A 27451-nucleotide genomic window follows, 5' to 3' on the forward strand; every position below is an offset into this window, starting at 1 on the left:
ACAGTCTGTCATGCATTGAAGAACTTCTAAAAACTACACGAGCTGAATTCCAATCTGTACCAGTGTCTTCAAAGTGTCTTACGTGACGACGGCACTTGAGCTGTTTGCAACCCGTACATTATATATTTATGCTACCTAACTCTCTTACTTGGTTCATTACTATTACTATTTTGTCTTATATAAGGTAAATTACAAGTTGATCAATTAATTTTGTATACCCCCTCCTGTTAGCATTACTGGCTTATCACAAAACAATGTATTCTATACAGACGAAGAATTGCTAAAATCAACATTTATTTTCAGACATTTAAGGCTACGTACCATTGATAAAAGTTACAATGATATGGCAAAACTAAAATATTTTCAATGTCAAAATTACTTGATCTTTCATAACTATAAAATGCTTTTTTTGGTACATTGGACGCAAGTGTCCGTAAAATTCAATGGGTAATATAATTTCCTCTGCTAAAATTCAAAATAACAAATTCTGTGTGTGCGCGCGTGTGCGTATTTGTGTGTGCTTGTGCGTGTGCACGCGTTGTCAGTAGTGTCAAGTGTCATAAGGTACAAAAACAGAATTAGCTAAATCGTTACCAACGTTCTTTTTAAAAAAAAGTGACGGCTGGATCATTTATTAAATAAGATTCCCTCGTCATTTGTTGTCACACAGTTCAACATATCCTTTGTATCTCAGCCTATATGCGGTATGTTTTGTAATAATTTATTTCACTGTGACCCGTAGTGCAAATTCCTCATTGACAACAACCTATTAGTCCGGGTCAGAATTTTGGTCACATCGGACTTTTCATGTTGAAAATGATGGGACCTCACGAAAAAAATATTAGTAATACAAAACTCCCGTTTTTACACTGACACGACGTAGTAGGTAGTTTTCATCCAAGAGTTATTTTGAGTACTATCAGTTTTTCTGTATATTCATACTTTTATTTGTTATTTATTCTACTGTGTCAGTAACCTGGAGGAGAGTTAAGTTTATTGTCTCGCTCTGAGTGAATATTGTTGTTGAAGTTGTTGAAGTATGTGTCTTTTGTGATGAATATAAAGGCGAAATTCAGTAAAGTGGAACAGTTTCTTTACAAAATCATTTTATTGGAGAAACTGTAGTTTTTATTTATTTCGTATTTTTAAGAAAATACATGATCTGCATGGTGATTTAATTTTCTTTTTAAACTGCGTTTTGTTTAGAGAAAATATCAACTGTTATTGTCTTAATGTACTATCCTCTGTTTGTGTTCAGGGAATTTACTCTTTCGAGAACTTGAACGAACCAAAGTAGCTGAAATGTTATCGTGCATTAACTATAAATGCAAGAGAGACTAGTTAATGTGACTCATTACTCAGATATCAATATTAACTCTTCTCTCATCATCTTAAAAAGCCTGGGTGTTGTTTGTGACTACTACGTCCTCAAGTGCCAAGGTCTTATGGCACCTGGCTTGCTCTGCATTGGGAAAGAAACCGATGTACAGGTCATATTGCAGATGTTCGGTGAGACTACAATGAGTAGAATGTGTTCGAAGTTTACCAAATTATTCAGTACCTTCGGAAAGTCTGTTGGGCCCTGTTTCGTGCCGATTTCTGATGTGTCCTGGTCCAAATGTTGGTCCGTGTGGTTTGTTACATATACGCTTTGTTAGTAGCAGATTAGGAAAATTTGTGACTAACTGTTGTGAAATTAATTCCTTATTGGAAAGATATATAAATTATTATGCAATCTGAGTATATATACATAAATATATATATATATATATATATATATATATATATATATATATATATATATATATATATACACACACACACACACACACACACACACACACACAAGGTTCCTGATGTCTGTCCAGATACATGAAATCTTGAATTTATTATTATACGTGGTAATCTTTTTAAGGTCAGCATATTGTTTAAATGCCCTATTGATCAAAAGTCCTTCCCATTACAGATTAGTTTTGAATGTATATAGGTATACCGTTGTAAAAATTTTTAATTGTAGTCAAGTTTCAGTTGTAAGTAAGGACGCTCATGAAAATTTTATATTCATTATTAGGTATATATGTACTTAAGCATTGAAATGATCATTTTTTATTCCTTTTTAAGAACTATTACTGAGAGACGAAAGACTAAAGTACACCATAGGCGGTACATTCATATTCACTGGGAAGCAGTAAAGCCTAGAAAGTCTGACAAGCATCAGCATTTATTTGCATTCGTTTATCCTTTGGTCAGCGGGATCTTCAAATACGGTCATTTGTCCTGCTGAAGTCGGCGAATTAATTGTGGCTCGCTTTCGGCCATTCGCAGTATCCGTAACAAATTGGGAATCAAGGACTCCATCAATCGCAATAGCTTGTCTGCTTTGTAAAACTGTGCGGGGGAGGTGATTCATTGGAGGGTCGGAGGGGTCAGAGCAGTGTTATCAGTAGCAGATCCACTCGTAACCATCGGATTACAGTTGATCCGAATCGATTCGGATGAGTGGTTGGGTCATGAAGGCTATTGGTGGTAGTGTGGATCAGCTCTCACCGCTGATGAACTGCGGCCATTCTTTGGCAAAAGTGACTTTTGAGTTCTTTCAATAAATTTTCCATTGTTTAGCTCGAAAAAAAAATTGAATCCATTTTGATGATAATAACGTATGTTAATTCAAGCCATATGGGAAAGGTGCTTTTTGTATCCGTAAGGGAGTGGGTAATAAAGATATATATTGGTATTGATCATCTGTGACAAATTGAGTAGATCGTGTAAATGGTGCTTATTCAAGCTACATTGAATTAGGGATTTATAGTAATTTGTTTCCTGTAAACGAGAAATTGTTACATAGGTGAGGAGAGAGAGAGAGAGAGAGAGAGAGAGAGAGAGAGAGAGAGAGAGAGAGAGAGAGAGAGAGAGAGAGCGAGCTTACCAGGCTTTCTTTTGTGTGACATGCATCAGTGGTGACGGTAGGGATGATAAACGAAAAAGTGATCCGTTGCTGAAAATAGATACAAACATTGAATTTATCCTTTCACCCAAAATCTTGAACATTGTTTTGAACAGTGAGGCTGCAGGTTTATTTGCCGATCTTCTCCATAGAGGGAAGCAGCTTTAAGATTTGTGGAGGAGTTTATGAAATAGGCATTATGACAGAGTAGTCTTTCCCGATGAGGCTTAGGCGTAACTGAAAGGGAAATTGGCCCTGAATTTGACAGCGATTGATGGATTCTACGGCCAAGTTTAACCAAATAGAAATTCCCTCCCCCCGTCTCTCTCTCTCTCTCTCTCTCTCTCTCTCTCTCTCTCTCTCTCTCTCTCTCTATATATATATATATATATATATATTATATATATATATATATATATATATATATATATATATATATAGTCCTCAGTAGCAAAATACCCAAAGATATATATCTATATATATATGTTATAATAATATATATATATATTATATAGATAGATATATATATATATATCTGATATATATATATATAATATATAGATCTATATATATATATAGATAGTATATATATATATAAATATATATTTTTTATAACTCTTTGGGTGTTTTGCTACTGAGGACTAAAGTGAAAAAATGAGGATAAAACAAGGTACTCGTGTCTTTTGTGATTCCTTTTTACTCTTTTAAAAGATTTGATAAAAAAGATAGTACAATGTTTACTGTTAATGGAAATTTCTAGGTATTCCATCCTTGTATGCCTCTTAGCCCTATCAGGGCAGCCTTATCTTGCGACGACTTCCTGGAGATCATCAAATTCCAGACTATTTGATTTGGAATTATCTCCTTTTCCTCTCTTCTCACATATTCGTCTACTTTTAGGAAGTGGGTCTTTGGAACTCACACCTACTGTAAGACGGGAGTCTGAATATGAGTGGATATTTGTTGAAGTTGGCACAGGAAGCACATGTGTTGCGCAATTACGCAGAGGCCCTAAGAATTGCATTAAGTTGAAGGCGAGGATGATGCTGCTTAGAACTCATGCCATGAGTAAAACGTGTTGGCATTCATTAGAAACCAAAAGAAAAGTAATAAAGAAACTTGAGTTCATGTTCATTATTCTCTTAAGACAGATTAAGTGCGAGCTTCTCAAAGTTTTGATAGCAACTGCATAATGCATAATCCTTTTCGTAAAAGGAAACTGATTGTCGTTGTATTTTTTTCAAAGTTAATGATTTGCAAATTTAATTTAAATGCTTAATTTATATTTTACAATATCAAAGTGTTGTAATTTGATACTGCTAAAACTACAAACGAAAAGAAGACAGTTTGTAAGAAAAAAAAGAATGTTTAAAGCGATCTGATTCATTGCAGCTACGACTAATACTAATACTATTGGAAAGAAGAAAAAGAATAAATAAGAGCATAAGAAAAACTGGGGTAAAAACCCCCTGAGAACTTTGAAAATGTGAATTTTAGATTACGACCTAGAAGCTGTCAGGATAGAATAACAGATGAGGGTCTATTCAGAGGATAATAGAGAATGAGCGAGAAGGATAGACGAAACGAAGGAGAAAAATGGACTTGGCATTGACTTCAGAGTGGGAGGGCTGAGAGAGAGAGAGAAGAGAGAGAGAGAGAGAGAGAGAGAGAATTGTTATTAATGGTGTAGGAAAGAGACAGAAGCATAGATAAAAACTCCTGACATCCTGAGGAAATTGATCGAAGAAAGGGAATGGTAGAAAGAGAGAGAGAGAGAGAGAGAGAGAGAGAGAGAGAGAGAGAGAGAGAGAGAGAGAGGTTGGGGGGCTTTCACAGGATGGTGAGATATCTGAAGTGAACGATTTGCCTGTGTAAGTTAGGGTGTGAGCGTGGTACCTTCACGCGTTTGTGTATATATTGTATATTGTAGTATATGTATACTTTTTACAATGTTTGGTATTTATTTATATTTCATCAACTTGATTCTTTCATTTTATGATGTAGATATAAACGTCTTCCGTTCCTTACGGTTATATTAATTCCCTCCATTACCTGTTGGATATATTATGCTTGTCTTTTCCACTAAATGTGGGCTGCTGGAAAATGAAGTATAAGAAATAGAAGGGGATATGAGGAGATATGCTTTAGTTTTTATATGTTTATAATTGAGGTTTCGTATTCATATTCCTATATTTCCCAAGTTTTTGCCTTAAGAAGAATAAAAGGTGGGTATGGAATTTGCTCTGAATGTCTAATGAGACTGGCAGAGAGTTGAGAGCTGTTCAGAATTTTTATAACGGAAGGGAAACTGCAGAGGAAGTATTTGGATTGGATGATGATTGATTTGGTATGTCTTAGGCAAGGGTGTGGTATCTTTTTCATACAGTGTTCAATGTGAGCCGAAGGATTTGAGAATTTAGCGAAAGAGAGCAGCATAGCGGCAAAGGAATGCTTGAATGGAAGATGGAGTACCTATGTGCCGTAGGTCCTTAAGTGGTGATCGTGTTGAATTGAAATTACAAAGGTAACGTATAATTGCATATTATTGCCAAACGGTGGCATGATAATGCTGTCGCAACAGAATAAAAAGTATAGTGATGGCTCATTTATTGAGGAGGAATCGTTTGGCTTATTTATTACTAGGAAGAAAATATAACTTATATAGAAAGTGTGATGGAGGAGTTCTGTAGTATGATCAAGAAAGTAATTCCAACTTTGTGGAAAATCGAGGTTTAGGTTTTAATATGCTTGAATGAAAACGAAATAAAGCTTCGTAAATAGATGCAATGCAGTTTCACGGAATAATGAGGTAAAAAACGATGTCGCTGAAGAAAGGTAGCCTATGTAAGGTTCTATTAAACAGATAGGATAAATGGTTATTAATTACATTTTGCGAGTCAGAAAGCAAAAACAAAAAAATAACACTGTTCATATCATGGCTTCTGTACTGATATACAAAATAGCAGCATGCCGTAAATGGGAGGCTATAAACACGCTTTACTAGGTGTGAAATACAACCAATACATTTAATACTCTATTTTTATCTATTTAGCTCATAATAGAAATTTAATAATATATATTCTCTGTATACATGTGTGCTGTTGTGTATATATGTATAGGAGTTTTTAAGTGCAGATTTATGAATTATGTTCCGTCACTCACTACCTTTCTCTAAAACAGACCAAATGTCACAAACCAAACTTATAGTAGTATAACTGTTAGTCGCTAAAACAGGGATTTGAAGTTCTCCCAACTATCCCAAAACTCGTTCCTTCAATACGTAGTGTTGCTATATTTCTTTGAGATTATAAAAGAGGACGCCTGGGAAAGAATTTTACTGATTTTTATATATTCTCTTTGTAAAGAAGAACAAGAGCCAAATTAAGTCCTTTATATTTAAAGTAAGTCCTTTACATTGTATAATGATTGTAGACGGGTTTTATTATTGCATGGAGCTTACGAGACGTATCGTAATGAATCATTACTTATTGCAGGATTAATTTTAAAAACAATTGATTTATTCTCCATTTTATTGGTTTACCAGTGTTACTATTTATTTATATATTTCTAATTTTCGTATTATATTTGGTGGACAACTCTTCACATGGAAGAATTATGTATGTTGAACATAGCTCAAAGAAACTGTCCTTCCTTTGGCGCTTTCATGCAATCTAAAGCAAAACTTGAGAAATAAAAACAATGACATGAAAACGCAAAGAAGATAGAGATCACTAGATTTAGCAAAGAAACATCGACAACCAGTTACCTTGCTTTAGTTATATGCCGTATAAGAATTGCTTACTTTCTCAGTTGCTTAGAAGCATGACACAGTACAGTACATTATTCAGTTCCTCATGAATCAGTAACCGCCTCTTAGTATGAATTCGTTTTCTCCATTTTTATTATTTTTTATTATTTTTTATATATTTTTTTTTTTCAACCCATACAGAGAACAGTACCGGTAGTCTCTGCGATTCAGAATGTAAGTGAGAGTATTTTTTCCGGAATAATACAATACAGAAGTCCAGCAATAATTGCCGCTCGGCGAAACTCGCTGAAACCAAGTTAGCTGGCTTGAAAAGAAAAACGTTTGAGTGCTCAGAACTTATGAGATATATGCCTTATGGTTGAAGTAATTGCAAACGTTATTCCGCCGGGATTAAAGTATGTAATATGCATTTTTTATATTTATGAGGTTGGACGTTATATATATATAATATGTTGTTTGTGTATTTATGAACTCAATAAGTAACATTCAATACCAAACCACGTTTTTCGTTTTCTATTACAGCTTGTGGGAGGAGAGTTCGATATGGAACTCAACTTCGTGATCCAAGACGCACACAATCTGCGACACATGCTTGAACTTCTGGATCACTGCCCGCCGCCTTTGCAGGTAAGAGGAGCTTGAATTCCTATTAGAAGGGGTAACGCCATTTAATCATTTTCGCTCCATATATTCAGCACTCTTGGATCTTCTCCATTTCCCTACTAGGTCCTAGATTGATGCAATCTTCGACAGTTTATCATCCTCTATTCTTTCCAAGTTACTGAACCACCTCGAAATCATTGTATCCATCTTTTCTTCCTAGCTAACTTTGCGAACACTGTTTTCAGAGTTTCTGATGCCCCATATACTAGGTAAACAGTTTATTCCCTAAATTCCTCACTATTTTGCTCTACATTTAATATTTTCTTCATCTTGTGCCTACAACCTGCAACCTTGCTTGTTATAGTTATTCTTTGATTCACCTCTTCCCTCATCACACCATTTTCCATTACATTTACTCACAAAGGTGTGACATCCGAAAGCTATCACCTGGAGGCCTATTGCGATGGTCCTGAATTCAAGCCCCCATCCAGGTCTTGATAGATTTTAATGTTCAACGCCACCTTTGTGAGCAATGGTGGGTGTTTTATGGCGCCGGAATGTGTACTTTTTCTGTCAGCAGCAGCCATATACGTACATGATTCCCCCATATTTGTTCGTGTTTGTGTGTGTATGTTCGGTTTTTAAGAGATTGTGCAATAGCGATTTTTAAAACCTTAAAACCTAAACGAATCAGCCCCTTCCATTCTTCTACCAACATATATAACATTCATTGCTCCCTCTTCCTGGCTTCAATATACCTTTATAACGTTACTCTTGCTTAGTTTAACTACCAAGCTTCTTCCCTTTCAGTCAGTTTTAGATTTTCACCAGTGTTTGTTAATTCTCCTCTCTTTATGCTGAATCAGCACTCTTTCATTTGTAAATACCATTCATTCTACCTTCCACTGACGACATTTTTCTATCTCGTAACTTTGTTCCTAAATCTAATTTCCTTTTATTTTCCTCATCATATCATCAGTGAAAATAATAAACAATCATAGAGGCATAACACACTCTTGTCTCTATCTTAAACTTCCTTCTGTCACATTTGCTTATTAGCAAGGAAAATTAATCCTGTGGAACTTTTCCTTTACCCAGATATGCTTCTCGTACCATGGCCATTCAGTCAATCTTGCTTGCACCATTTCCCACATCATCTCATTAGTAGTTCCATTAATGCTGGGTACCTTTCCATTATTTAATTATTAAAACTTAATTACCCTGTTACTTCCTGCACAGTCAAGTCCACAAGCAATCTGTCTTAAAATAACCATGTCAGATCTGCCACCGTTGTATCGTCTATATTTAACAACTCAGAGACCACAATCCATCGATCTAGGATTTCATTCACTTCATACAGCATCTATTTGTATCTCTTATTCTATGATCCATTTGTTCTTGAACCTTAATGCATTTACTTTACTATGGAACAGCTTCTTCTTCTCCTTATAATTCTTGCTTATATTTTCCTCTTTTTATTGCTTGTCTTCTTTTTCTTTTGCAGTAGTCAGCCTCCTTTATAACTGCACATGTTCTCTTCTGCCTTCCAATTGTATAACAGTGAATTTCCTCCCTTTTTGCTTCACGAAACTTCCATTCTCACATCTCATCACTAAAAGTTCGTATTCCCTCTTATTACCCGTCTGTGACCACACACTCTCCCCAGTATCAATACGACCCCATCATAGAAATTTAGCCATCATCCATCACTTGTATCTCCTCACCTTTAACCATGGCTCACGATTCATCCGCATTAGCTTTTGCTTCACTGGAGTAATTAACAGATATACGTCCAGGCACTCAAAGTATTATATCCTTTAGCCTTCTTCACAATGGACTTCTGACGAATTTAGCAAACTTCTCGCCGTTTTATCTTTCCATTGTACGCTTAAGAATATTTTTCTGTATATGTATACTCTTTATTTCTTAGCGCATTTCTTCAAAGTTCCACGTTCTTATTAACTGGGCGAGGATGCTATTGGTTGTTTTTTGCCTACAAACTGCTTTGTTGTTGTTGTTGTTTTTGTTGGGGGGGGAGGGGAGGGGCGGGGGGGAGTGGTAAGCAAGCCCTATTGAAAAGCCTAAAAAGAGGTGAAAAAGGTGTTCCACTTTGAGTTAAAGATACAGGAATTTTAGAACAGGATATTTATGATTTATTTATTAGAATGAAAATGTAAAAAAGAAATAATGTGCATGTTAACAGTACAGAAAAATGATTTCTTATAAAATGTAACGTATTTATTTTAATTTTCGTTGGTGGAACAAGACTATTTGACTGTGGATTTATTTGATGTACTGAATTTAGGCTGTATTTCTGTTCGGTTATTTTGTTTCCACTTATACCTGAGAGTTTATGAACGTGTTTAATCTGTCATTTTTATTTGATACTTGTTGTTAGTATGTCAAGTTAGGAATATAATGTATACAACTTATGCGTGACTGGAAAATCTTGCACGCGTCCCTAGTAAGCTGGAGGTCGCATCACGCCTTGTTCATATTGCCTAGGGTTAAAAGATGGTCATCTACGGTTAGGGGGCATTTCCTCCCCCAATATATCAGTACCCCAAGCCATTAATAACTTGGTTTTACTGCTTACTACCATCATGGTACCATTTCTCATTAAATAAATTTACCTGACGCATATGGTTGACGTTGGCTTGAAGAATTAAGTATCGTTTGCTCTCTCTCTCTCTCTCTCTCTCTCTCTCTCTCTCTCTCTCTCTCTCTATATATATATATATATATATATATATATATATATATATATATATATATATATATAAATCTGTGTGTTTGTACATATTGTAAATTGTCATATATATACATATATATATACATATGCTCTCTCGAATACTTATCTTACGTTCTGTTTTAATGGAATTGCTGTGTTTCTTTATTGGTTTACAGAGAAGGTGTCAGAATAGTAAAAGGAACAAGTAGGGTTAAGAAAGTATCTTGTTTGAAATTGGTCTGCCCAGCGGAAAATTAGGTTCAGCCATTATAGTTTTATCATTTTCTTATTGCCTTAACCACAGCAAAATTCTTCTCTCTCTCTCTCTCTCTCTCTCTCTCTCTCTCTCTCTCTCTCTCTCTCTCTGACGGTGAAAAATATAAAGGTTGGCAGTTGAAAGGTGCTTAAACTCGTGTCTGCTCTACCACAGCCACGTAGCTCACGTCTGACTTTACCATCCCATGTGTATTTTTCGGAGATCTTGGACTTGGGTCACTTTTGGCCGCTCCATTTCCTTCGATCTGTGAAGTTTCCTTGGTCTTTTCTTCAGTTGTTCACGCATGTTTCCATCTTGAAGAGTTGAGTTTCCCTTCACCCTAAGGGAAAAACACATTGATATTCAACGCGAGTTTAAGCCTTAATTTTGTTATTCTTTTGTTCGTTTCCGTATTCATCGCGAGAAAGATTATTTCTCCACGTCTCTGAGACAGAGTGTGGTGTTTGTGGTATGTTATATTTTATTTTGCGGGTGTGTTTGTGTTTATGTTACAGAGAGAGAGAGAGAGAGAGAGAGAGAGAGAGAGAGAGAGAGAGAGAGTGGGTTTGAGAGAGAGAGAGTAGAGAGAGAGAGATAGAGAGAGAAGAGAGAGAGAGAGAGAGAGTTGGGTTTAAGGTGGAAACGATGGACTTAGAACGTTGAATGTGTTGCGAGAAATATGAAGGAAGTCGAGCATAGTTCGAGGTGTGGTAAATCGGATAAAGGGTGTTGGAATTTCTTGAGGCACGTTGCACTTGTATTTTTGATCGAGTGCCTTCCTTCTGAAGGGGCGGTTTGCCCTGTTTCTTCAAAGGCATGAGAATAAACAAATATCAGTCTGTTTAATTAGTGTTTCACGCGGACGTATCTCTTTCTATTACAAAAAATCGCCATTTTTTAGTAGTTGTTATTATGACACTGACTCTAACGTATTCGGAGAACAATGTATGTTTTTTTATGATATAAAGTTATTTCCATTTAATGCGAATTTTTCTGTGCGACTTACGGGGAAGTGGGTGATCGTCAGATTATTTTTATGATTTTTATGTACTATGTAAGATAGAATTATGGGTGCAGGATTTTGATGGTGATGCATAAAATTTTTCATGTTCACTCTTATTTTGCATATATATATATATATATATATATATATATATATATATATATATATATTTATATTTATATTTATATTTATATATATTTAATAAATATTCTTTACTTCTTATAGTGATCGTTGTAACGCGACCTACTTGAGTTAGATCAAATAACTTTTAATGGTTAGAAAATGTGACCAAAGGACGTGATCGTTAAAAAACTAACTTCAATTTATCTCACCCACCAGTTTGGGCAATATTCGTTCGTAGTGAGTACAGTAACTATACCATTGTCTTAGCTGTATATATACTTGGTATCTCTCAACTGATAAGCTGAAAACTACACCTAAGACACGAGTTTCACTAATCTTATCTGCGATATTCTTTGATAGGTTTGTCTTAAAAAAATTTTTATTTTTCACTTGACGACTTTTATCAGTTACTTTGTTGCTCTTTGCCCTGTCAGATGTCCTTTAGGTTTTGTCTGCCTTTACTACCATTCTTGGTTTATAATACTTGTATCTTGGTAGATTTATAAAGCCATTGTTAATGTTGGTTTTTTATTTGTAATTTCAAGTTTTCACACTTTTTAAACAGTCGATGACGACCATAACATTATAAAACGTTTACCAGTGAATATAAAATGCTTTGGTGCTAACCTTCATTATAAAGCTCTATTAACCTGGTGGTCCATTTATTGCTTCATTATAAATGAAGCAATGTTAATTTAATTTTGACGTAATCCAGTCGCCATATATGAAAGTAAGGGCTCATTATATGCCCATGATCAGCATCCTAACTGCCGTGGATAATCCCTCCCAAAACGTTATTCACTCCCCGTATTCATCATGGAGTTTCATCTACGTACTTACCTTTCCACATTCATTGCGGTCAGAGATTCTATAGCAAAATCATACGAAATATATTGTTCCTCTATGTTGTTATTTTATGTATAGTGCTTTTCCCCATAGAGGGGATAAAGCCAGAAAGCGATGCCCCTCCGATTTCAGGGAAGTATAAAATGAGATTGCGATATCCATGTTCTTCAATACAGCCGTAAACTCACCAGTGTACCTAATTCACAGTTGAGGTGAACACAGGCTCAATAGGATTATATAAACTAAACTTGCTTTCATCGATCTGTCCAATGAACTCAATCTCTGGACTTGGATCAGTTGGTAGAATCTAGTAGCCACTGATATCTTCCTTCTCGTGTTTGCATATGTGTTTGTATGTATATTATATATATATATATATAAAATATACATTATATATATATATATATATATATATATATTATATATATTAATTAATATATATATATATATGTGATATATATATATATATATCTATATATATATATATATATATATATATATATATGTTAAGGTATAAGCCACGAAGGAAAGATAAACAACGGGGTAGCTGCAAGATCTTTCGACTCAATTAATATATATATATATATATATATATATTATATATATATAAACACAACTTGTGAAAAGGAAGTAAATGTCATTCATACGCACTACCGTATATATATTATGTTAATGTAAGGACCTCAACAGTTATGATTGTATAAATATTGAATATTCCGACTTAATTTCTTTACATTCGGAATTAATGATGCCAGGAAAAATAGTAAAATTCAGTCAGGCAGATTTTTTTCCCCGGATTTAAAGGAATTATGCCGGAATATTGACAGTTTTTACCGCAAAATAATTAGTGCGGAAATCGCCAGTGATATTCGGTGATACTACTCCAGGGAGAAAGAGTTTTCGGGCAGCTTGTGCGTCTGTTTGTACCTAAATAATCATATTTATATATATGTATGTGTATAGCCTTATATATTATATATATATATATATATATATATATATATATATATATATATATATATATATATATATACATTTGTGTGTGTGTGTGTGTGTATATATATTTATTTATTTATAAATTATTGCGAGAACAGTCATCGACGTATGATTTTATTTATGTTGACAAACAGAACCACAAGCTGCAGAAAAAAAGAAAAGAAAATGTCTTCCGGGAGCATTATTTGAATATCACTGCGTTTTTTTTCCGTGCTACTCAATTTTTTTTATTATTTATTTTTCTTTACAAAATTTACTTAACGTAGGATTTCTCAAGTACTTGAATGATTTTCTTTTGTCTAGTCTAGTTATTCTCAAGATACAAAAGAAGACGTAATGAGGTTACCAGTAGTTGTTAGTTTTTAAGCTTCTTTGACCAATGTCCTTCGTGATTTCATTAGTATCGTCAATTCGTTATATTTATTTGCCTATTTACATTTGTTGTCTACTGAATATCGCGATACGGAAATTGTGTATCTAATATTCCAATTTGAACTATATATTCCTCATGTCTCTTGGTTGGAGAGGTGGTTTTATTTTTATGTATTATTTTTGGCAAAGGAGCCAGACTTCTTTCTGAACTTTTTTGTGACTATAAAATATTTATTTAGTTGTGTATGTCTTTGCTGTTGTCTTTCCTTTGTTTTATATCATCTTCCGACCAGAAAGGCATCATGTGTTTCCTGTTTTTCCATTTGATTTACAAACCAGTGAACGTACAACTAGCGTTTTCCATTTTTCCCTAAGGGACGAGCCACTCTCCTTTGTGGTTGAATGCCAAGTATTTTTTTTTATCTTTTCAGAATACTTTGGTGACACTTGGCAGCTCGCCTATGTTGGCAGTAATTTTAAAGTTAGTTAGAATAGAAACCATATTGTTTTATTCTTTTGAATGACATAATGATTTTCTTGAAGAACCTAAGGATAAGCATTACTTGCTGACTAAAATCTTCATATCTTCCAAATTATAGTCGTTACTAGATTTCACCTTAGGTGGAGGAGATGACAGTAGTAGCATCTTTATTCCTCTTGATAAGATTTCATCTTCCTGATGTCCGTTTTTAATGGAGGTAGAAAAAAACTGCAGTCCCCGTTTTTGCAGGTTTGCTCAGTTTTTTTTTTACCAAAGTTTCCAGGTGTTGTGAGCTTAAACTTTGAGAATAAACTGTATCAGGTTGCAAGGACGTGGTGAATTTACTCACGGACAAGTTTATCAGTCTCATCAAAACCGTTTGAATACTCGAAATAGATTTGATAAGATAATATTATGTTTGAAGGGACGTTAGTCGCCCGTCTGTCATTCATTGTGTCTGTTACATTTACTGTCACTTCAACCCCTTCCACATGGTTAAAAGCTTCAGAATTGAGGTAGACTATCATCTACAGATACGTTCGGAGACAATCTGTCAGTCTGTTCCTCTTTGCATCTATCACACTACCTTGTGATCACATATACTTGATAAAAGCGAGAACTTTTATTGTGTAACAAAGTAATTTAAAAAAAATGAATCGTGCCCGGAAAGATGTGAAGATAAATTATAGCCCTAATAGCACTTGTTAATCATGCTTCTACTGTACTGTTGACAATTGTTGTCAGTTGGGAACGAAGTGGATAGTCTGTTTTTCCTGCGGAGATAAAATGCAGGATCCTGGCTGCAAGAGGACGAACATGGCGCCTTCCTCATTTTCGCTGCTGCCTGCTTCGGATAAACTGGCATAAAGATGCAAAACGATGCCAGAAAATGAGCTCTTGTGACAGCACCGTAAGTTTCTTGCAGTCCGCCCTCCGCTTCCGTAGTGTTGACTTATTCATCCCTTTAAAAAAAAAAAAAAAAAAAAAAAAAAAAGGTCGTGGATGACCTCCCGGAACGAGATACGTGTGCATCGTTCACTGACATGAAAGGTTTTGGATTGGTAGTCGTAATGTGGGTAAAACCTAAAACCGAGATCTTGTAAATGCTTGTCACAATAACTGGTATAATATATATATCCTGCTGATGGTATTCACGATCGTAAAATAAGAAAACAAAATTATGGACTGGATTATTACGAAGTAGAAGTTTGGTAAACTATTGTTTTAGTTCCGAGCAAAAAAAAAAAAAAAAAAAAAAAATCAAAGGTAAAGGTTTCAAACCTAGTTTGTTAATCAGGAAATAAACGTTCGAAGGCCAAGTATACCCAGATTGTGGTTTAGACACACCTTAAATGAACTAATCCTTGTTGATTCCTCGATGTCGGCATTGTTCTTTGATTGCTAATATGAATGTTTAAGCGCCTCAGCGGCGTGGTTGGTATGGTATTAGCGTCCCTCCTCGGTGGCCACGGGTTCGATTCTCGGCCATTCCATTGAGGAGTGAGAGATGTGTATTTCTGGTGATAGAAGTTCACTCTCGACGTGGTTCGGAAGTCACGTAAAGCCGTTGGTCCCGTTGCTGAATAACCACTGGTTCCATGCAACGTAAAAACACCATACAAACCAAAACCAATCATTTGAATGTTTACGTTTCTTGAAGGTTAAGTGTTATTGAAATCGTTGAAATTATAGGGACTATTTTTCCTCCTGGCTAATTTTCCTCCAAGCGAAGTTTCCTCCTCCTCCTCCTCCCCACTTCTATCCCTTTCCCATTTTCCTCTTTTCCCTTTCCCATTTTCAAAGAGGAGAGAATCTTAATGATGCCTTTGGTTTAAGATACTCTGAGATCTAAGGTATCCCTTCTGTGGTTGGCAGCCAGAACATCAAATGAAATAGTTTACCCATTTGTAGGCGGTGGCTTTGAATCCTTATTGGTGTAAACTAGGAAAACTTTCTGTGTGGAAAGGCCTCTGCTAATTAAAGTACCGAGCTGAGAACAGCTCGGAAGCGTAATAGGATTCAGTTTATGTGAGTTTTCTTCCTTTTCCTTTTTCAGTTTTGATGCCTTTTTTTTATTTTTGGCGCTGTGTATGTTTTGCATATATGAAAGAAGAAATAAACCACGCAAAAGAATAAACTGGAACGAATATAACTCCGACGATAATGGTTTTGACACTATCATTCCCGCGGTCGCTACAGCGTTATTGTTGTGATTTGTAAATAAAGTGAGTTTTTTCACGCACTGAAGGTGATTTCATATGTTAAACAATATCATAACATATTAGCAAAACGCTCCCCGTTACTAGCTATAATTTCCGTTCTTTTATTACAAATATTTTCCAATTTTTATATTGGTATTCGCTTTTGTATTTTACTAGAGAGGTGATGCGATTGATTTGATTTTGCCTTCATTCGCTCAGCTGATTTTCAATGCCACTGGAATAAGAGAATTTGTCCCTCACCTCAAAAACTATTTGACGGTTAGTGAAGCCTTGGGGAAATATGCGAGGTATGTTTCTATGACATGAGGCCCCGTCGACTTCCAAGTTGGAAATTGGTCGAGAGAATTATTTGACAGAAGTAAGGTCAAGCATCAGACTCCACTTACAACTTTGCACTTAGTTTCTCTTTTTAGAATATAAGGAGAGAGAAAGATGGGCTTTTCGAACAAAGAGAGAAAAATAGGAAGGTTGCTCTTGGAAGTGCTTGTCTGAATTAGGCTATGGTATTAATTCTGGTTATTTTATATATTTCTGAACACAACTGGAGGCGATGATAAGGAACTGTTTATTGTTTTGAGTTATTGAAATGAGGTGCATAGCTGGTGAGCTACCCTCAACAACCCCTTGAAATGTCTTTGAACGGATTCTCTCGTTATGTCCTTCTGATATGTATGCCTCAGGAGGAGCGATATGGACGCTTTCCCTAAAATTCATTATGCCTCTGTTGCCCTTAGTAGTGAAAAAGATACCCTGATTGTTAGTCGGTAAAAAAAAATTAAATGGAAAATAATAATATTAATTTCTCTATCAAAATGCATGCCATGAAAACGGGAAGGCTCTGAAAAGGCATTGGTTATCTCGTGGGGATCAAAGATAATTAGATCGGAAGAAAAAGAGGTTTGGAATTACGTTAAATTGAAATTAATATACTTATATAGCATGTAGATTTTAGAGTCCTCGGGTTGAATAAAGTTATTTTGGTTCACTGCCCTTCTTCTGTGAAATATTGTAAATCTTTTTTTTCTATATTTTTACAGAAGTGCACAGATGCAGTAAAAGTTTACTGAAATTTATGTTTGTGCTTTTATCGGTAAAAGTAATGTGTGAATTTTTGCTGAACATGTTATTTAAACTACTACGACGTTTACATAGGCAATGATAAATACTGAAATGAAAGTACTCCGTGTTTATATAATCAACGTAGTTTTTAGAAAAGAAAACTGTAAATTTCCTTGGTAAGAAAAACAACAATTAAAACAGTTACATATCTTCTCTGGAAAAGCATAATCTATGCTCTTCAGTGAACGTTGGTTTCAGTGAGCCATCCTCCTCAATGTTTAATAGATATTTGTAATATATTATCCAGTGCAATGCAGTATCATTTATTTGTATAATTAATGTGATAGTTTGGTTAATTAATGCCTGTGTCTGGCTAATCACTGTCACTATTACACTTTCTAGTTTTATGTAAAAGAAAATTATCGTGGGGGCTTCTATGTCCGTCCCCACTTTTCCTTTCTGCCTTTAGATCCTAAAAACTGCTGAGGCTAGAGAGCTGCAAATTGGTATGCTCATCATCCAACCTCCAATCATCAAACATACCAAGTTGCAGTCCTGTAGCCTCAGTAGTTTCTATTTTATTTAAGGCTAAATTAAGCCATGATCGTGCGTCTGGCACCGGAACGACACAGGCCACCACGGCTGGCTGAGAGTTTCATACATCATACCCAATTTCTGCTTGTATTAATCGTAGCATTTTTGAAGAGGCGTCATGTTGTGTCGATGCCTTTTGAAACGACTTGCAAAGCACACAACAGGTATGCATTGTTACCAGTTCAATAGGCAATAGATCTGAGAACTGCCAGCGTTATTAGGGAGGATTGTTGATGATGAAGAGGGTTGGTATTGCTATCATCCTGATAGTACGAGTATCTGAAACAAGATATGCGTTCCACACTTATGTTGCTTTTGATTCATTTTAACGTCATGAAAAATGAAAAAGGTCATGACAGTTATTATTTCAAAGTAAAGCAAACCTATATTTGTAGTTTTGTGGGAGAAATATCTTGATATTTTATTGAAAAAAGAAAATTCCACGACTGAGCCAGTTGGGATTTTTATGTGCTTTGTAAGGTGCTCCACTTTTCCCCGTGATTAAAATACGCAATATAATTATAACCCCTTTTCCTGTGATTTCTGCTTCATGCAAATCATCGTTGTTATTGAATATTTTTCAGATATGCCATCTAAAACTATGAATAACCCATGAAAGGAAATTATTTCAGTGCTTAGCAGAGCAGAACGAACGTCCTTTGCAGAGATGGTTTTTGTAATTTGAATTACTGGCGTTCACGTAGACGCCGATACTTCAGAATGATAATAAAATTATTATTAATGAATTTTGTTCGTATATTTTTCATTCTTTTTTCTATAATAAGGAATATTTTCTCACACGTATATAGAATATGTCTTTTATTTAACGTCTCATAACTACATGATTAATAAAGTGAAGAAATTAAGTTTCCCTGCTGAGCTGAAAACGCACTGTCTATGGCCGTATTGGCTGTAGATTTTTAGTCACTGTATATTAAGGCACAGCGATAGTTGGAATAGAGTAGACCAAGTTCTTCAAGTTCTATAGACCTTGGAGTAGACCGTTGCCTTACGGTAGTTACTACTGATTGACACACTAACTAACTAATATATATATATATATATATATATATATTATATATATATATATATATATATATATATATATATTTTATTGTGAGTTTGAGTACGTATTTACCTATAACTGACGGCACGCACTCTCGGTTAAGCAAGAGTCGGGTAGCTATAGCAACGGTAGTGAGGGATGCTGGAGTCAGTTCTCTCTCTCTCTCTCTCTCTCTCTCTCTCTCTCTCTCTCTCTCTCTCAAACATTCTGGATTGGATGCTTCTGCTGCCGCCGTCAGGGCCACTGAAACCCGTCACTGTATATATCTTCAGAGATATGTAAAGGGGCTTGAGTAGGTGAGGGACCACATTTCCTTTCACAAGCAGTTATGAGCTGTGTTGCTTGTTCTCCTTTATGTGATGCGATAAAAATGAAACAGTAATGAGAGAGAGAGAGAGAGAGAGAGAGAGAGAGAGAGAGAGAGAGAGAGAGAGAGAGGCGCTATTTGAAGAAAATAGGGCAACCGTATATGGTAATGTGATGAATTTGTCATAAAAGGGCCATCTAAAACATGTCCACTCTATCTTATTTAGTGATTACTCCGTAACTGACTATATTCATATGTCCGATAGAGTTTCGGAACGACCCAAATATTCGCTGTCTTCCATTTGCATTTGCCTTGATTCGTGAAATCCTTAGATACCTTTTCCTTGCTTGTTTTCCCAGAGTTGTTAGTTCTACGTTGTACGAGTGGTTTTCGCGCTCGGCTACCAATCCGGTGGTCCGAAGTTCGATTCTCGGCTCGGCCAACGGGGAATCAGAGAAATTTTTTCTGGTGATAGAAATTAATTTCTCGATATAATGTGGTTCGGATTCCATAATAAACTGTAGGTTCCGTTGCTAGGTGACCAATTGGTTTCTAGCCACGTAAAAATATCTAATCCTTCGGGCCAGCCCTAGGAGAGCTGTTAATCAGCTCAGTGGTCTGGTAAAACTAAGATGTTCTTAACTTTTCTCAGAGTTGCTAAGGGGCTCATGCGGCAGCTGCTGTGTCAGAACGACCAGTGGTTATTTTTTTATAGTTTCAGTTCTTTATGTAAACGGGTCTATATATAATTATAAACACAACTGGAAGCGTTAGTATTTCCTTTGGGGATCCTTTATGTACTAGTTTTTAAGCTGATGTTCCTTTTCAAGTTTAAAAAGGATTAAGCAGGAGTTACTGTAACTACTAATAGCAGTAGCATTACTATTGATATTAGCTCGAGTATACAGAAAAGTAGAGGAGGGAGGGGGAGGTAGCGAAGACACTTATTTCCCAATTCATCGCTAAACCACATGAGGTCGATCAAGGCTAAAGATTGCAAGGGCAACTGTCAGAGACGCCCTGATAAAGATCGCAGCAGGTACCTTGTGATATTTAGGATGATGTTGATGATGGACGGTTAAGCCTAAGGCACAGTAACGGGTTGATTGTGTATTACGTTACACAGGAACTGGATAATGCTGAAGCCATTTACAGAATGGGAGGGGTGAGGGTTGAGTTCCTTGTTAGGCTCATTAAAGAAAAATACTGAATCTGTTGCAAAGGGTTGAGATGATGTTGACCTCCGGAGATGCCGATTTCTTTATGGGACAGGGAAGATGATCTTGCGCGTGTTGGTGGAATGTCTCCTTATGTATGGCACGATGCAAAATACTTTTAATCAGGAGTGAGATGGTGCAGTTACGTGGAACGCGCATATTCTGTCTTTGAAGGAAGGTGGTTAGATTACACCCATGATTAGATACATATTTATCCTGTATACTTTTTGTGTGCGCGGGTCTGAAGCCCTTCAGATATTGCCTTGAGTAATTACTTGAAATTCATAATTTTATATATAGTGATGTCGAAATTACGATATTGCACTTACATAAAATGCTCATTCAAGACTGGGGGTGATTATTTCATTGTAAAGTCATGGTTGCAGTTTATTGTAAAATTACAGGAAGTGTGACTATTTGTTTGTGTAAATTTACTCTTTTGCCCACATTTATTTGTAGTTAATGGCAAATGCTTGGTGCTCAATAGAGTATTTTACGTTATTTTTTGCTCATTGATGTGCAGTTTATTTTTTACCAAGCTATCATTTTCATGTGCAGAATGTAATTCTGGTGGGTTACTATTATCATTGATGTTCAGCTTTTTTTTCAAGCTATCATTTTCATATGCTGAAAGTAATTATTTGGGTTACTACAATATAGCAATATATTATACGTTTACGAACCAAAAAGTAAAGAACTTCCTCTACAAACCTTCACTAGGATTTGACCTACACTCATAATCCGGAATTTTAATAACGTTGCCAAGTTAAGTATTTGAATGTGCAGTTTTTTATGTTCCTTCATCGTGAATAGAAGGATTTATTGTGTTGAAGTTTTTGACAAATTACTGGGGCAAACATTTTGGGCAGTCAAGAGTTTGAATCTGTTATTCTATGTAGGCGAGAGGGATTAAGTGGCTTTTAACTTTCGCTCATGTAGGTCAGGTGGATGAGAGATTTTTTTTTTATTTTTATTTATTTTTTTATTTATTTTGTTGTCATGGTGGTTGAGAAAAATTAATTTTTACTTTATGTTGGTTGCGGGTCGAGTAAAAGAACTGAACCAAATGTTTTTTTCATACAAGGAAACATAGGGGATGATCTGACATATCGGCTATTTATGAACTATTGAACTATAAATTAGTTGAGTGGAGTACATTATATCTTTTATTTGGTTACACCAAGAGGCTCTTTCAGTTATTAATTACTCCTCATAAATATACTTAACAAAAACCTTTTCAATGTTTGGTTGTTGCGTCTATTAAAGCCTGCAGTGACACTTGTTTTTTCTCTCTAAGGAATTGATCCTCAAAGTTGGTAATATGATCCACCGAAGGATGTCGAGCTCAAATAAAAACGAGGGAAAAAAATTTTTTTTTTTCCTCCCTCTTCTCGAAGGCGCCGTTTTGGTACGTTTAAAGTGTTTGAAGAATTACTCCAGGAAAGGTTCTTGGTAATCAAAAGTTGGAATCCCCTGTTCTTTGGTGCATTTGCGGTGGATGAAATGGATGAAATCTCTCTCCTTTCTTGTGCATGAAATGCATGGAGTTAATTAATTCTGCATTATTTGTGTGGATGTGATGGAACAAATGGCCGAAGCCCCTTCTATTATTTGGGGGTAGAAGAGTTAAATGAATTAAGTCTATATTATGTAGCGAAAGAATGACTGTTGAAATGGATGAATTATTTTATGTAGGCGAGACGACTGAGGTAGACTAATTCTGTCTTTGATTAAATCTATCTCTCTCTCTCTCTCTCTCTCTCTCTCTCTCTCTCTCTCTCTCTCTCTCTCTCTCTCTCTCATGTGGTTGGAAGAGAAGTTCATTAATTTAGTGACTACAATCTAGGTTTTTAGTAAAGGCACTTATATAAGTATACATATGTATGTATGCATGTATATTTGTGTCTGTTATATATAAGGGTATTCATGAACTGAATTTTGTCTAATTGTCACATTCACACGTGATATTATATATATATATATATATATATATATATATATATATATATATATGTATGTATGTAATGTATATCAATATTAAGCCACAAATAAGGTTTTAATATAGAATTCACTACACCTCGTGAATTCGGTATTAAACGATATTTGCAGCTGAATATTCGTAAATAATGCTGAATTTTTAAAGTAAAAACTCTTGAATTAAAGTTGTTGTAGCTCCAACAGAAAGGTGAGCGGTTATTATTTACGTGTTCACGTAAATCACGTTAGATTTTTGCATGTTGGTCGGTCAAGAGAAAGAGGAGGGAGTCTTAAGGAAATGCCAATAAAGTATGAAATGGAAATCTTTTGACATCTATAAAAATATTGGGAGTAGATGGTGAGACCTTTTCAAATGGAAATGAAGTGACTCATTTCACCTCTTGGACACAGGGTTGGGTGCTGTCTCCTGTTATTTTCTTTCGGTAACAATTTATTCATTTTTTTTTTTTTTTACAAAGATTTGTAGTTGGAAACGATACTGGTATTAATTGTAAAGAAGCTAGAAGGCCGTGAGATTTTGGCTGTCACGGTGATCATGTTTTGAAGCAGAAATTCTAAGGAAGTGCAACTGGTCGGAGAGGGAAGTGAGTTGGTACTAGTTAAGCTGTCAGAAACCTAAGTAAATTAAATGAACGTGATGAACTCGAGCGAGTGTGTCATGGAGAAGTATTAAAGAAATGTGTTGAGATGTTTATGTTGAGGAGAGGATGAAAAAGCTGGAATGCTCAAATAACATACTGTTGATATCGCCCCAGAACAACATTTATTGGGTCTATAAGGAGGCCAGTACTAATATACGGACATAAGTCGGTACAGCTCAGTTGTGATAGATCGGGAGTAGGTAGCATTTTGGATAATATTCGTAATTCAGTGTCATGATAGAGTAATCAGCGAAAGGATAAGAAATGTGACTGGAATGGATCCTATTGATCAATTTGAAGACTGTCCGCGCGGGAATGGATTGGGTATATCTACTGAAAAGAAGAAAAATGGTGCCGGATGTACTAAGTGATGCTGGAGGAAGGCTTGAGAGGGGTATGTCAGGATAGACATGGCTCAGAACAGTGAAGATGGAAGTAGGAAAGTAATGTGGGGATGAGCATGAGGTTATGTGTGTGTATGCATGTATATATGTATGTATATTTATTTATGTTATATTATTATAAGTATATATATATATATATATATATATATATATATATATATATAATATATATATATGTTAAATATATATATATATATATAATATAAGTATATTATATATATATATATATATATATATATATATATATATATATGAATAACTTGATCACGAAGTATATAAAACGTGATGCTATGTATAAATAAAGGTTTTTTGCCACAAAGGAAAAAATGAAAAAGCGAGATAGCCGAGTACTTTCGGTCGCTTTTTCATTTTTTCCTTCGTTCCAAAAAACCTTTTTATATATATATATATATATATATATATATATTATATACAGTTTATATATATATATGTATATATATATATGTATATATATGAAATATGCTAGTAAGAGAGAGATATTGTTTTGCTGATATGATTAACAAAGGAGAGTCGACTCGCGCGAAAAAAATAGACCAAAAAACCAGGAAAGGAAAGAAAAGAAATGGTAAAAAATAACTGGAAAAACGAATTGTTGTTTTAAAAATGATGGATGTTCAAGATTGAAAAGAAAAAGGGGAAAAGATTTATCTGCAAGGGAAGGAGATATATTAGATTAGCAATCGAGAAAACTAAACGACTTCAAGATAGGTAAAGGATATCTAGCTTGTGAAAAATTGCGAGTTTGCTATCTTGTAAATACATTTATATATATATATATATATATATATATATATATATATATATATATATATATATATAAAACGTTAGTGTGTTTATGTATTATGTATAGTCGGTTGAGCTTTATCTGTAACCCCTTTCAATCCTTTTACTGTTCTTCTTTTCATATTCTCTTTCTTCCATCTGACTTTCCACCCTCTCCTAACAATTGATTCATAGTGCAACTGCGAGGTTTTCTTTCCATTTGCTGTCAATTTCCGTTTCAGCGCTGAATGACCTTATAGGACCCAGTGCTTGGCCTTTGGCCTAAATTCTATATTCAGTTCAATTCAATTCATTTGAGCTTTATCAATATTTAGTGACCTTAGAGTCAGTGAATGCTTATATATGTTTACTTTCTTCTGTTGATAAATCATATCATTAAATGACTTAAAGAATCACAATGCTCCTAATGACATTATACAAAATAATAGTCATTTACCCTCGAATTTTAATGCAATTTTATATCTTGATTCTTATACAGCTGCAAGGCAACAGAAACGCAACACAAGCAAATAAGCCCCTCTTTTCGAGGATAATCACTGGAAATTTATTTGAACGCAATGGATTTTAACCCGTATGTTGCTTAGTAATGAAGCGGTTAGTTTAGATCTTACGTCGCCCAGTCTAATCTCCACTTCGTTTGAGAAGGGGAAATGTGGGTAACATTTGTAGCAGAATAAACTCTTATTATTTGAGAATCAGATAAAATGGTCAATTTTTTGGCCAAGTAAAATAAACTGTTCCCTTTATCTGTTGAGATAATGGTCGGGAATATTTTATCCTTTTGTTTAAAGTTTATGGTTTTTCATTCTGCCCTGGATAAAGAGACAGGGAGACGGAATTACCTTTCCATGTTTTATTGACAATGTTGTTGATTTAAACACCTTTTTGGTACGGCCGAGCGATCTCTCTCTCTCTCTCTCTCTCTCTCTCTCTCTCTCTCTCTCTCTCTCTCTCTCTCTCTCTCTCTCTCTCTCTCGTGGGAATTATTCAAGTGTGTAAATCCCCGGCATTTTTATTATGAAGATCAAAAGTATTTTGTGTTCAATTTATCGCAATCCAGGCTGAGGGACACTGGTTTTGAGTGTCTTCAAATCTAATCATAGTAACTAAGATTCAAGTGAGAGGTAGGAGAGCATTGTTTGTGAGCTGTATAAAGAAATAATCGAATTCTATTTCTTCCACTGATTGCCAAGACTCCAGAGCTTTAGAGGGCTGTAGGCTTAACCTCTGAATCTGGCTGGGAGCAATTATATGAATCAAGCCACACGTAATTTTGGTAATTGTGGTGGTCTAGTATCCACACCGATGTTCTAACTTCTACTGTTGGTCTTCAAATTGCTTTGGTTTATTTAATGCTTAAATCCGCGCAGCTGTCCTTCGTGTGTCTTATTGTCGTAAGATATACTATATTAAATTGAAAGCAAAAAGCAGACTGACATGGAATTTTGAACCATCATTTACATCGAAATTGATCGCAGTTGCGTAAGGAAGTTGAGCCTATGATACCTTAAATGAAAGTTTTGTCATCCTAATACACAGGATAATTCATTCTTGAATATGGAGTTATCATACACTCAAATCTGCACTTTTCGGTTGGGGTTCAACAACGTCGTCTTAACTAAAATCAAAAGAAGAATTAACTAATTTGCTGATGTGTTTTACAGTAAGCAGAACAGTTTGAAAGTCAGTATGGCCCACTCCTGCTTTCCTAATGATAAACCGACTAGTCTGGCTTATGGACATGGCAACCAAAACAGCTAATTTTTCTTCAGGTTTGACATATCATTCCAAACAGTATATTTCTTTACTTTTTAATGAAAATTACTGATACTTAGTTCCGCAGTTGTCTGTTAGCATTTGCAAATTAGCTTGAAGAGGTACGTTTTGCACATAGTGGAACAGCCATTTATAAGTCCATTAGCCAAATGGAGGATTGGTAGCTTTAGCCCTGCTCTTTACAGCCCAGTTTTTGTTACATCTGGTTTACTACAAGGTTGGAGTCATCTGTAGGCATAACGCCCTAAGACCTATGCTGAAAGTAATAATCTGTTCCCTAGTTTGCAGCTGGTCTTTCACAAGGACTTGGGTGCTTTTCATGCTTTTCTGACAAGTTACAGTACATTCAGAAATCCCGAGATGTTGATCATAAAAGTTCATATGATTGAGCTGGTATTTAGCTCTGCATTTGACCATAATTATTTAACTTTTTTTTCAAAACTCAATTTACGGGAGTTGATAGACCAAACTTAATACCATTATTCAATTTTTAATTAATGGATTTCATAGTGGCTATTGATAGGCCCCATAGTAACTACAGAAATGTAATGGAGTGTTCCTGAGGTTTGTGTTCTGAGCCCAATAATTTCTGTTATATACACACAGTATGTGGTTTGGCCTTGAAGACAAGCTTGTTGCTATTCTAGGTGATGCCACTCTTACAATAGATCCCATCTCATGAGTATATAAATTCAAATGAATGCGTGGTGCATATAATGGAGGAGGAAAGTGAACCCTTACAACGCTCAAAGTATAAATGTTGGTAGGTTTATGACACTGAATTCCACTTTCCCAGACTTCTCAATGACAGCGTTCCTTTACCGACTTAAAACTAATCTAAAATTTTAGGAGTCATTGTTGTTTAAAAGTTAACTTTTGAGAAACATATTAAGTCTGTCTCTTCTTCAGCTGCACAAAACAAAACCTTTCCATACTAAGTACAGATTTCAAGATATCTGTAGATAGGCCAATGCTGAGGCTGTCTTTGTATCTTTTATTCTACCATATTTTGAATTTAGTTTCCCTGTATGGTCTTCTAAAGCTGACTCGCATCAACAGTTCTTAGATAAAAAGTAGCGTTATGTCAAATTTCACGTTTTCGCTTACTCGGGCAGTAAGCCTACAAACAACTTTGTTGTTGTTGTTGTTTGTTCACGTTGAGGGGGGTAGGAAAGCCCTATGGAAGAGTCTACAAAGGTCTGGAAAGGGTGTTTCGCGCTGAGTTAAAGATACAGGAAT

At 35.3% G+C, this 27451-nt stretch overlaps 1 protein-coding gene across 1 annotated transcript in view; it reads left to right on the forward strand.

Annotated features, from left to right (window-relative positions):
- Positions 1-27451, forward strand: part of LOC135201387 (uncharacterized) — a 231403-nt gene that overhangs the window by 59664 nt on the left and 144288 nt on the right. The window contains exon 2 of the mRNA XM_064230255.1: positions 7236-7340. Within this exon, the coding sequence (XP_064086325.1) occupies positions 7236-7340 (105 nt within the window). The remainder of the gene's footprint in view (positions 1-7235; positions 7341-27451) is intronic.

This window comes from Macrobrachium nipponense, chromosome 28 (genome assembly GCF_015104395.2).
Source record: "Macrobrachium nipponense isolate FS-2020 chromosome 28, ASM1510439v2, whole genome shotgun sequence".
Classification (NCBI taxonomy): Eukaryota; Metazoa; Arthropoda; class Malacostraca; order Decapoda; family Palaemonidae; genus Macrobrachium; species Macrobrachium nipponense.